Here is a 12,370-nt window from a genome sequence, read left to right as displayed (position 1 = left end):
CTCATCTTCTTGCTGCTTCATCCCTCCTTCCTCTCCCCTCTTCCCTCCTCCCACCTTTTTTTGGAGAAAACAGTGTTTTAAGACACACAACTATGTAGGAATAGCAGTGATGATTAGATTTTTCTTAACTAAATGCCATTGGTTTGTTTGCTCTCTCACATAATAGGTGAAATAAGGTAGGATTGTAAGTGTTTCTAGGAATATTGCTTGCTTACTGGCAGTAAAAGAAAATGTTTTGATAGTTTTTCCTACTATTTTGCTAAAATGGAGGATATAAAATTTATTTTAGAAGTCCCTTAACTAAACCTTGGTTACTTAAGTATCCCTTTTTCATGTTTGTTGGGCACGTCTACATGTCACCCTATGGCAACATAGCAATGCGCTGCATGGTACACTACAGCAACATAGCAGTCACGTGGATCTACACCTGATCACAAGCTACATCGCCGTAGCGACACACTCCCTCAGTATAGTGTGCCACTATGGCCACATGGTGGTGAAATCTAAGAGTACACCACACGCACAGCACAGCAACTGCCCATACTGCAATGTGTAGACACACCTACTGTGAACAGCCATCTTAAAAACAGCCTTAAGAGATGGTTTTTGAAGGTGCATAGTCACTGATTTGATGTCCAGTCTCTCTGCCCCCGATTTTTTTCTTTGACATATGAAACTACAGCATGCACATTCCGAACTGGTGACATGAACTAACCAAAGTAAACAGGAATCCAGGTTGCAACTTTAGTATTCTACCCTGCCCAGTTGCAGCTGGACTAAATATAGTTTTGTGCCTTACACAGGAATCATGAATATGATGAAAAAACAAGTGTGCTATGCTTAATGGATAACAAACTACCCTGTATTGTTGTTGTTATGTCTTCCAAAGTACCCTTTTCTTTCCCTTTACAGAAATGAAATGTAACAGTTATTTTGATTTTTTAAATCTGCTACAAGTCCTTTTATACTGTCTATTTCAGAAAATATCACACAGCATTTAATTTTTTAACTTGTAATCTCAAGATTTTTGCCATTCAGGTCTCACTAGTATTTTTTATTAACAGGATACAAAGGTAAAATAGCATGGAATTAGGTTGTTTCTTGTTTTGTTTTTTTTTAATTAAAACCTTATGTAGAGAGGACGATGTTCTGTGGGAGAATTTAAACTACCACATTGCATGCATTGTGGTATGAAATTAAATCATAAAACTGAATGCCTTTTTAAGGAGGAGTTTAGTCCTAAGAAACAACCCCTTGCATAAATGTTTCTGAAATTTAAAGCATTGCATAGGGGTTTTTTTTCTATGAAACAATATATGCATTTGCTTGCAGGAAAAGTTTAGGGAGAAATACAACTTACAAAACTGGCGTAGCTCTGTCTGCACTTAATTAATCTTTATTTTATTCAGTTAAAACGTGTTTTCGTGATGGTTATTGTAGTGAGTCAAACTGATCAAAAAACATTAAATGATCAATTCAGAATCTCTGCCTGACATGAAGCTTTAAGGTTCTTTCCTGGATTGCACCCCATGCGTTTTGACATAGACCAGTATCTCCCCTGGAATAGGCAAAATTCCAGTGTTGGTCTCAATACTAATTATTGTAGAGGAAGATGTGTACAAATCAAGAGCATATTTAAAGCACCAAAATATCCTTTTTTTCCCTTTTTCTTGTGCTAGCCCTGTCTTTGGAGCAGTTGAGTATATTACACGAACAGGGTGTATTTGATTTAAATCATAGATTCATAGATGTTAGGGTCGGAAGGGACCTCAATAGATCATCGAGTCCGACCCCCTGCATAGGCAGGAAAGAGTGCTGGGTCTAGATGACCCCAGCTAGATGGTTATCTAACCTCCTCTTGAAGACCCCCAGGGTAGGGGAGAGCACCACCTCCCCTGAGCCCGTTCCAGACCTTGGCCACTCTAACTGTGAAGAAGTTTTTCCTAATGTCCAATCTAAATCTGTTCTCTGCTACCTTGTGGCCATTATTTCTTGTAACCCCTGGGGGTGCCTTGGTGAATAAAAACTCACCAATTCCCTTCTGTGCCCCCGTGATGAACTTATAGGCAGACACAAGATCGCCGGTCAACCTTCTCTTGCGGAGGCTGAAAAGGTCCAGGTTCTCTAGTCTCTCCTCGTAGGGCTTGGTCTGCAGGCCCTTAACCATATGAGTGGCCCTTCTCTGCACCCTCTCCAGGTTATCCGCATCCCTCTTGAAGTGCAGCGCCCAGAATTGCACGCAGTACTCCAACTGTGGTTTGACCAGCGCCCTATAGAGGGGAAGTATCACCTCCTTGGACCTATTCGTCATGCATCTGCTGATGCACGATAAAGTGCCATTGGCTTTTCTGATGGCTTCGTCACACTGCCGACTCATGTTCATCTTGGAGTCCACTAGGACTCCAAGATCCCTTTCCACTTCCGTGCCACCCAGCAGGTCATTCCCTAGGCTGTAGGTGTGCTGGACATTTTTCCTCCCTAGGTGCAGCACTTTGCATTTCTCCTTGTTGAACTGCATTCTGTTGTTTTCTGCCCACTTGTCCAACCTGTCCAGGTCTGCTTGCAGCTGTTCCCTGCCCTCCGGCGTGTCCACTTCTCCCCACAGTTTTGTGTCATGTGCAAACTTGGACAGAGTACATTTCACTCCCTCATCCAAGTCGCTGATGAAGACATTAAAGAGTATCGGTCCAAGGACCAAGCCCTGCAGGACCCCACTGCCCGCACCCTTCCAGGTCAATACCCACCCATCCACTACGACTCTCTGGGTGCGACCCTCCAGCCAATTCGCCACCCACTGGGCTGTGTAGTCATCCACGGCACAGCCTCTTAACTTGTTCACCAGTATGGGGTGGGATACCGTATCGAAGGCCTTCCTGAAGTCTAAGTATACGACATCCACCCCTCCTCCTGTGTCCAGGCGTTTCGTAACCTGGTCATAAAAAGAGACTAGATTAGTCAGGCATGATCTGCCTGCTACGAACCCGTGCTGGTTTCCCCTCAGCATAATTTGTCCTGCCGGGCTCTCACAAATGTGAGCCTTGATAATTTTTTCAAAGATTTTGCCAAGGATGGAGGTGAGGCTGACTGGCCTATAGTTGCCCAGGTCCTCCTTCCTCCCCTTCTTGAAAATGGGGACCACGTTGGCCCTTTTCCAGTCGTCCGGGACTTGGCCCGTGCGCCACGAGCGTTCAAATATTCCCGCCAGTGGCTGTGCAGTGACGTCGGCCAGTGCCTTCAGTACCCTCGGATGGAGCTCATCCAGGCCTGCCGACTTAAAGGCATCCAGTTCTTCCAAGTGACTCTGCACCATCTCAGGGTCTACGCATGGTAGTCTGGTGCCTTGCTGCTGCCTCTCTACAACCCCAGTGAGAGCCTTGTCATGCCCCTCACTTAGGAACACTGAGGCAAAGAACTCATTGAGGAGTTCAGCCTTGTCCCCTCTGTCCGTCACCAATTGTTTCTGCCCGTTTAGCAGGGGTCCTATTCCTCCCTGGGCCTTCCTTTTACTCCCTATATATCTAAAAAACAATTTCTTGTTGTCCTTTACTTGGGATGCCATCCTCAGCTCCATGGTAACTTTGGCCCGTCTAACTGCCTCCCTACAAGCACGAGCAGAGGAGGTATATTCATCTTTAGTGATCTCTCCCTGTTTCCACTTTTTATGTGCTCCCCTTTTGGCCCTTAGGCTGCCCTGGATTTCTCTGGTCAGCCAAGGAAGCCTCCTGGCCCCTTTCCCTCTTCTTCCTCGCATCGGGATCGTCTCACTTTGTGCCTGAAGGATGGTTTCCTTAAGGCACAGCCACCCTTCATATCGATTTAAATCATGATTTAATCATTTATTCATTTAACTTCTTGAAACTTTGCACTTTTAGAGAGAGGCAAGGGCTTGACTCTGTGTACACAAACTTGCACAGAGACAGTAGGACTGATGAGTAGGTAATCAGGTCTGTTATCTCTCATCTCCATATACTGCTGTTAACAAGGATGTTATCTCTGGAGAGACAAATCCACAGTTTGAAAATTGAAACTAAGCATCACAGAGATGCTTCATGGGATCTTCTAGACTGAGCACTAAGTCCCATTGGGTAGAGTGCTTTTCTTTAATCTTTACTAATCTATAGAGGAGCCTCTGGGAACCCTGTAAGATTGGGCCCATAATATAGTCCATGACCTGTTGTGATATATTTATAATACGTTTCTAAAAAGGTTACATGAATATATTCATCACAAATAGTATATAATTAGGAATTATAATCCCTATGCCATGATGATCTCTTTGAGCTTTAACATATTTTAAATTAAAACTATCTTTATATAGGTGGTTTTGTTTTTTTTTTTAAAGCATCTTAAAATGCGATTAAATAAATATATTTTTTAAATTGTTGATTTTTATCAACCCTGTACACAAAGCTAGTTAGTAAAGTGAATTGTGAAAGGGTTGGAGAAAGATTGGAAACGATATTGCTGCTAAGGTAAATAATAAAATAATTCTTCAGTACTGTCTATTTTGAGGCTCTCATAGTATTTATTATACACTAATGAATTTAATGCTTTTCCTACTTTGTCATGAAACTTTATATTAGGACAACATGAAGTTTAAATAACACATGCAAAATGAAGTAGCAGTTCTGTGCCAGGCACAGCCAGGAGTAAAATCCACATATTCTGTGCCTGGTAAACCATAAGACCATCCTTTTGTAAATGCAGGTTTGCTTCTTTGTTTACTTTAGAATGAAAAAATACTGAGATTTACACAATGTAGCTACCATATTAATTCGATTCTAAGGTGAGCACCCCCCCCCCCTTCCCGTCCATGGTGGGGAAAAGCTCCTTATCTTAGAACTACGTACAAGGGAGGGGGAAGCAGGCAGCTGCTGTGGGTTGAGCTCTAGTACTTAGCTGGGGTTGGATCTGTAGTCATAGCTGCTGCCTATTTTCTTCTCCTCTCCCACCCTCCCGCACCCTGCCATCTTCCCCCTGCAGCCTCTATCTTTTCCTTGTGTGAAAGATGCATATATGTTTATCTTGTGGCATTCGGATGAGAAACTATCAGTAATACTTCACCTATGCTGTACTTAATTCAGGCTTAAGTTGAGATAAAGTCAAAGCTCCCTCTGTAATGCCCATCTTAATAGGTTGATGCACGGTTCTTCTACTTGCAAAACAAATACTGAGGAAGGGTGACATTAAGATTTCTTCTGGATAGCAGAGAAATGAAGGGAGACTCAATCCTGTCTAGGTAACACTTTAAAGTATCTTAGATTTGGAACTGTTTGATTAGTCTGATTAACTCCTTCACTTTTTTTTTTTCTTTCTATGTTGCCTTTTTGTGGAAGAGGAAGGCCACTTTGTGGTAGTTTGTCTAGGCAGAGCTGGTCTTTCCCTAGACCAGTTTTGCTGCATGTGGCATTCCTGATCAATGCTGTGAATGTATACTGAATCTACCCAAATTCAAGATAGAAGTCCACTGCTAACCACTGTTCATGTTTCACCCCTATTCCCAGCTATCTCTGTCTGCTAAATGTAATGCTGTGGGTGGATGTCAAGTTGTCTCATAGTCCCTAGACTGAACAAAGTGAAGTTAAATGGGAACTTGCACTCAATATTGTACATAGGTCAGGGATTGTGTAGGCTGCCAGTGTTAGCACAAATAGAGATGTACATGGCTAGACTGAGACGTGTTCTGCTTGCTTAATTTCCCAAACAGAAGGCAGCTACTCATGGCAGAGCTTTCTAAGTGAGGCCTGATACACTATTACAATGATGGGCAACATTGAGGTTGTTGGTTTGATTGATTTGCAGGCGATGAGCAGGGATCCGGGTTTTCCACTCGCCATGGAAAAATACAGTAAAACCTGGATTTTCTCATTTTAAGGAGAAAAGCCTGGATTTTCTCAGTTTAAGAAGAAAAACATGGGAAGTAGTGGGTTTCCCCTTGCAGGCTGGCTAAGTTTCAGTCTGCAAGGGGCTGGGGAGAACAGGAGAAGGGCCATCAGGCAGGGAGCACCAAGTGCACACATGCACATGGCTGTCAGGCAGCCTGGAGTGCAGCTTCTGCAGGTAAGTCTGGGGAGGGGGTGGGATTGAGGCCCCCATAGGGAGGCGCAGGGAGGGAGTTGAGCAGGGCTGGAGCTGCTGCTCAGCCTGTATTTTGGTGGGGCCTGGGGCTGGAATGCACTGTCACAGGGCCTGGGTGGAGAGCAGGATGGAGCTGTGGGCAGCTTGTCCAGGGGTATGGTTGGGGACTGGCTCCCTGTTGCTGTGTGCACTCTTGGAGGGGAGCATGGGGGGCATGTGCTCCCCAGACTTGTGTGGAGTGGGCTGCCCACTGTGGGTTTGGGATACCCCACCATGCTGCCCTCCCCAAAGGGCCTCCATGTGGGCAAGACCCAGTGTGGCAGGCAGAGCATGGCTGGGTGGGGAAGCTTGATGCTGCCACCATGAACCCCACACTGCCATGGAAAAGTGCTCCCTGCCCACCCAGCAGCAGCGGGAAGCACAGCCCCTCACTGACATTCCCGCTGCTGCCAAGTGGAGATGTGGTGTCTTGCCATGGCGGCACTTGGATTGCGACGGCAACATTGAGCTTCCTGCCCCACTCTGCCCTGCCACGCTAGGTCTTGGCTTCTGGGCTGCAGAGGGCCTGGGAGGAAGGAAGCAGGGTGGGGAGCCTGAGCCTGCACCCTCTCCCTGCTCCTGGCCCATGAGCTCTGCTCTCAGCCAATGCTGGCCATGGGGGAGGGGAAGCTAGGCTCTGTGCTCCACTCTGCCACAACAGCCACCACCTCCCATGGGCAGCAGCTGGGGCTCAGGCGCTGCTGCAGGTGGCAGGGTGCTGTGGACCTGGGTCCCTGACCCCATAGCCCTGGCAGCTGGGGGCCCCCTTCATCAGGACTTGGGAGCGCAGGGGCCTGAGTGGCGAGTGAGGGGCACCAGCAGGGGTGGGGGGGCCTGTGGGTGGTAAGTGAGGGATTTGGGGGGTTTTAATCAGAATTTGCGGTTTTTAAACAGAGAAAACCAAGATCCCTGGTGATGAGAGAGGCAGGTGGAGGTAACTACTTCTGTAGTATTTATGTTCATGACCACTACTCTTAGTTGTACAGTCTTCTTCACCCGAAGTTTTTTTTTATTGAGATACCCAATGGAAAGTGGATGGGGAAATTATGATTGCTTTTTGGAAAAAAAAATATAGCAGTTATAGTATAGAAATAATATGCTGAAGAAGCACATAGGCTTCCTTACTAGGACCAAACTTGTTTCCTTTTCTGAAAGGAGATGGATAGGGGACAGGGGAACATAAGATACTTATCTTTCTTTATATGAAGGACATTCTACTGTTCTGAATATACTGAATTCAGATGAAACAAGTTCAGCTTTATTAGAGTACATGCATGGCAGAATGTGTGATTGCATTCCTTTTACCAGTGCATGAAGAGCCTGGGATCATGATCTCAGGCTCCACCTGCACCTGCAAGTTGAAAGACAGGTGCCCGTTTTAATCAAGTGATTGTCAGCTGGCTCCAGGACTGTACTAGGGCATGAACTGCCCCCAGTACAGTCCCAGGAGCTGGCCAGGGACCTGATCCTGGGCTTGCCCTGCACCAGCAAGCTGAAAGCCAGGTTCCCAACAATCTGCTGATTTATCAGCTGGCTCTGGGAGTGCATACTAGGGCTTGAACTGGCCTTACTATGGTCTCTGGAGCCAGCCTACGATCAGCTGGTACAGTCCAAGAACCAGCTGATTGGCAGGGACCACACCAGGCTGGCTGGAGACCCCAGTGTAGTCGTAACCTTGGCACACACTGAATTCAAGGCATGAGGGAAACCAGCCACAAAAATATCTCACATCTTTTTGTATAATATTGTTGTGACTGGTTTCCCTTTTTGTGGTGCCATTAGTTACCTGAATGTGTGTGGTCTGGTTACTATTTAAGATGCAATTAACAGACTAATTTCATCTTAAGTGTAACATCTGCCAAGGGCCTTAATGCATAACAGGTGAGAGTATGCATTTAATGCCAACTTGCATTTTCTGACTCTGGGGGCCCCTCTACACATGCAGGTAAAGGTGTTATGGGATCTAATGTGCGATCTGCACAATCATGCCTCCTGCCTTGCCACACATGCATGGTAGGAGGCGCAATTGTGTGCATTGCGTATTGTATCCCATTGTGCATTATTACTGGTACAAAAGGAAGCCCAATCCTGGGCCCCCCTTGCACTGGCAAGAAGCAAGGTCCCCCAGCTGGGAGCCTGGGTCAGCTGATGGGGCTCCCAGCCATGTGGGTGCCTCACACACTCCCATGGCTGGGAGCCCCATCAGCTGACTCAGGCTCCCAGTTTCAGGGGCATCCAAGGGACAAAGGCAGTTGCAATCTGCAGGGGGGGGGGTCTTTGCAGCCTGTGACTAGGAAAACATAGCTGCTGCAGTCTTCCAGCTGCTTGGGGGGCTTCAAGCAACTTCAGTCTCCCAGGCATGGGGGGCCTGTGGGTCCCATGGTGCCTGGGTGCTCTGTCAGCTGGGAGCTCCCAGCCTTGGGGGTGTACATGGTTCCCCCAGCTGGGTGCTCTGATCAGCTGATAGGGCTCCCAGCCACAGGGGTCCCTGGCCACATGTTCAATTAATGGTGTGATAGGAAGCAGCTATAAAGCTGTTTTTATTTTTAAAATCAAGTTTTTTCATGCTTTGAATGTTCCCTTTTAAAAGACATTCTCTATCTTAAAATTGAAATTTGACTTGAAACATCAAACTAATAGAAATGCAAATGCCACAGCAATGAATCAGAAGTAAAACCACCTCTGAAAATGAAACTGCTTCAGTGAGTTTCAGGGGTTTTAGTTATCCAAGCTGAGAAAATAAAGGTTCTGCAATCTAAAGTTTATTTACTCTTTATAACTGAAGATACTTTAATAACAGGCTAGGGAAATTTTGCTTTACATTTTTTTACATCTTGCTGAAAGCATTTAAAACCAGGACTGGCAACCTCAGTAATGCCAACTCTCATCAAAAAAATCACAAGACTTCTGATTTCCAAGTCAAATTAACTCTGACTCATGATCTCCTGATAGAGAGCTCAAATCTCAGGACTTTTTTCTTCTGGCGCATGTAGAAAGCGCCAAGCTGGTAAGTCTGTGGAGGGGAAGGGAAGGGAGTTGGGGGGGGGGGGGGTGTTGCAGCTCAAGGCCCCCACGGTGAGGGAGGGAGTGGGGTAGGGGCTGGGGTGAATGGGGCGCTGTGGCGAGTCATGCAACAGAACTGTGAGCGTGTATGTGTCTGCTGCTGCCCCTCACTCCAGACTCACAGTATCCCGCATCCTGCCTTTCCCTGGGCTCCAAACCCCTCCACACACACTCACTGCCCCCCACACCTTCACAAATAACACCCCTCCTCCCCCACACACACACTTCAAAAGTAGCATCTCATGATTTCCATTCCAAATCTCTTGATTTTTTTTAAGTTTGTCTCATGATTTTTGACACAATGGGGTTGGCAGTTCTGTAACTTACGGCCTACAAACTGGATCTGGCTCAGAGAGCCATTGGATTCAGTTTATGGTACCAAGGTACTTTGGGAGCTTTCTGGCAGTGGGTTTTTTTGTGGCAGGGAGCTTTGCCTGCACTGCAGCTGGGTGTCAGGGAGAGATGGTAGCAGCAGCTGGGGTGGAAACATCTGCTTTGAGTCTGAGGTGGGTTTCAGCCTCCTGCTAGGAAGTGCTGCCAACCGTTGCCCTGACAAGTCAAGACGAGTCCAAGAGGCTGCAGCCTTGAAAATAAGTGTTCTCTGAGTGAAAAATGATTTATAAACTTCCCAGAGTTTCTGTGCTCTTTCTCTAGTGTTTAGGCCCCATGTAAAGGCTGAACAGCCTAGAATTTCCTCTTAACTAATGGACCCAGTTCTTTAATTCATGCAGCAGAAGATCATCCTTTTCAGATCTACCAATCATGGGTCTGATCCTGATTATCTGTGCATGGGTGACTGGTGCCTCCCGAGTCGGTGAGGGTGGGGGAGCACCAGATTGCCGACCTGTGGTGGGGGGGTCCTCCCAGCGGCCAATTTCCAAGCCAGCAGCAGAACCGGAAGTGCACTTCCAGGGGGTGCACATGCACCCGCATGCACCCCCTGTGCATCGCCAATGTCTACAGTGGTGGCATTATGTTGTCATTGGAATACTTATGCTTGTTGGTAAAATGTTAGACTAAACTCTCGCACCTGTTAATTTTCTAAAGATTGCCCCCTCCCCTTCCCTGAACAAACAAGAAAAGTTAATTCGGCCTAAAGTTCCATTCTTCCCTTGGAAAGTCTTGCTTTCTTATGAATTAGTTGGAAAAAGCTGAAATTAGTATAAATGAATGGTGCAGTTTAAAACAGCCCCAGAAAAAGTAAAAGTCTAGCTTACATGTCATGTCAGACACACAGATAATGTGCACAAACATGCATGCAGAGTGCAGCATGTAAAATTCATTCCGTTTATAGTCAGACCCTGTATTTTAAGAGGGGGCCCAGTACATTTGCCATTGTTTTTTTTTTATACCCCCCACAACTGAAAAAAATAAACCTTTAGTCCAAACAATTTATGGGCTGCTTGTTTGGCATATATCTGAGATGCAGCTGTTTCAGACTGTTTTATGTACTAGTAAGCACTTTTGGAGTTGCCAAGCCCTTGGTGTAGTTTTGTGTGTTCCTGTAAAACAAAATCCAGCTGGTCTGATTTTAGGCTTGCTAGCTTTGAGAGCGCCTTTCTGAATACTTTTGTTTTAGACATAGCTTGAATAGTGTGGTCCTTTCTGAGGAAAAGGGGTTTTGTTTTTTTTTATATAAAAGAAGCTCCTTGTGTGTTTCCTTTATTATCTGATATCATAGATGCTCTGGCAAATGAGTGATAAAACATTCTGCTTTTTATTATTTCAGCCATTAATTAGAAAAGCCTTTGCAAATGTGTTCTTAAGTAAACCTGAAATTGATGCAAGATTTATTATTTCCTTTAAACGTTTTTCTAAGGCAGGGGTTTTCAACCTTTTTTGGATCAGTGTCCCCCCAGCAACCGGATGCACAGCAGTATACCCCTTTTGGCCAGACGCTCAGGGCAGGATGGTGGCACATGGTCGAACGCGGGGGGGTGTAGAGGGGGTGGGCAGTGCACAGCTGAACACAGAGCAGTGACTACCACCGCATGTGAGCTTCCCCTGCATTCAGTGGGAAGGTGGCACTCTGTCCCTGCCCACACATACCCCCTAGGGCTTTCTCAAGCACCCCCAGGGGTACACATACCCCCAGTTGACAACCCCTGTTTTAAGGTATAAATGGCTTAACCAATATGGTATACAGTATCATTGTGAAGCAATATGATACAACAGACTATCTAGCTAAATGTTGTATTACACATATGAAAACATACTACATATTCTTCTGCATTTTTTTGTTTGGATTAAACAAAACATCAATGGTTAAGAATAAAATGGATAAAGTGAAATGTCAAGAGTTCTAGAGGTTGGAGCAGATTCATACATTTGTGTTGTAGAAAGTTGTGAGGAGGGGAATAAAGAAGAAAACACATGACACTAATTCTGATATGACTTTGTGCATATACATGCATGCACGCATACATCTACACTGTCATATATGTACCTGTCATCTCTTTACAGGTTCCTGAACAACAGCCAATTACTTTGTGCAGTGGAGCTGAAGACACCAAACATTATGAGGAAGGCAAGAAGTGTGTAGAAGAGCTAGCGTTGTACCTCAAACCACTCAGCAGTGCAAGAGGCAAGTCCTTTACTCCCATTTCCTTTTGAAACTGAGAAATGGGACCAGATAAATGCTCATCTCAATGTTTTTTTTTTATAGCAAAACAAAAGTAAAACTATTACAGTAGAGCCTTCCTGAAAAATAGATCTAGATCTAATAAAGAAATATGTGTTCTGAGCTTTTGGGCTACGTCTTCACTGCAATAGAAGTAGTGTGTGTGTGTTTAATTTTATATAGAGAAAACTATTCTAATGTAAAATCATATTGAGGGAAAGCAAAGATATAGTTTTGACCTTTGCCATAGTTAGTTGAAGTAAATTCAGAGCAGAAAATGTATGGTTAACATTATTACTAGCTGCATCAAGACAGAAAGAACTTTATGCTTTTTTTATCTCTGAAGAGTTTGTGTTAAGATGACTGCCTTAGTGTAAAATGTAACCTTTTTTTGCATAAAGCATGAAAGTGAAATTCTTTGAAAGTGAAAATCTTATATGTCTTGCGGTCAGACTTATCCTTGTTTCCTGCATGGAGGAACAGGAAGTCAAAACTTGTTCATTCCTTTTTATAAGTGTTGGATCCAGCTGAATCAGGGGTGGGCAAAATGTGGCCCAGGGGCCAGATGCG

General features: G+C 45.1%; 1 protein-coding gene across 5 annotated transcripts in view; it reads left to right on the top strand.

Moving 5' to 3' along the window:
- The window catches only part of RC3H1 (ring finger and CCCH-type domains 1), a 104,073-nt gene that overhangs the window by 49,132 nt on the left and 42,571 nt on the right, over positions 1-12,370 (top strand). For all 5 annotated transcript variants that reach the window (XM_014596008.3, XM_059728326.1, XM_006272938.4 and 2 more), the window contains exon 3: positions 11,644-11,764. In XM_014596008.3, coding sequence (XP_014451494.1) covers positions 11,644-11,764 — 121 coding nt within the window. The remainder of the gene's footprint in view (positions 1-11,643; positions 11,765-12,370) is intronic.

The sequence above is a fragment of the Alligator mississippiensis genome, chromosome 5, assembly GCF_030867095.1.
Source record: "Alligator mississippiensis isolate rAllMis1 chromosome 5, rAllMis1, whole genome shotgun sequence".
Taxonomy (NCBI): Eukaryota; Metazoa; Chordata; order Crocodylia; family Alligatoridae; genus Alligator; species Alligator mississippiensis.
Note: the sequence above shows the minus strand (reverse complement) of the source record. Positions and strands in the feature narration are given on the sequence as shown.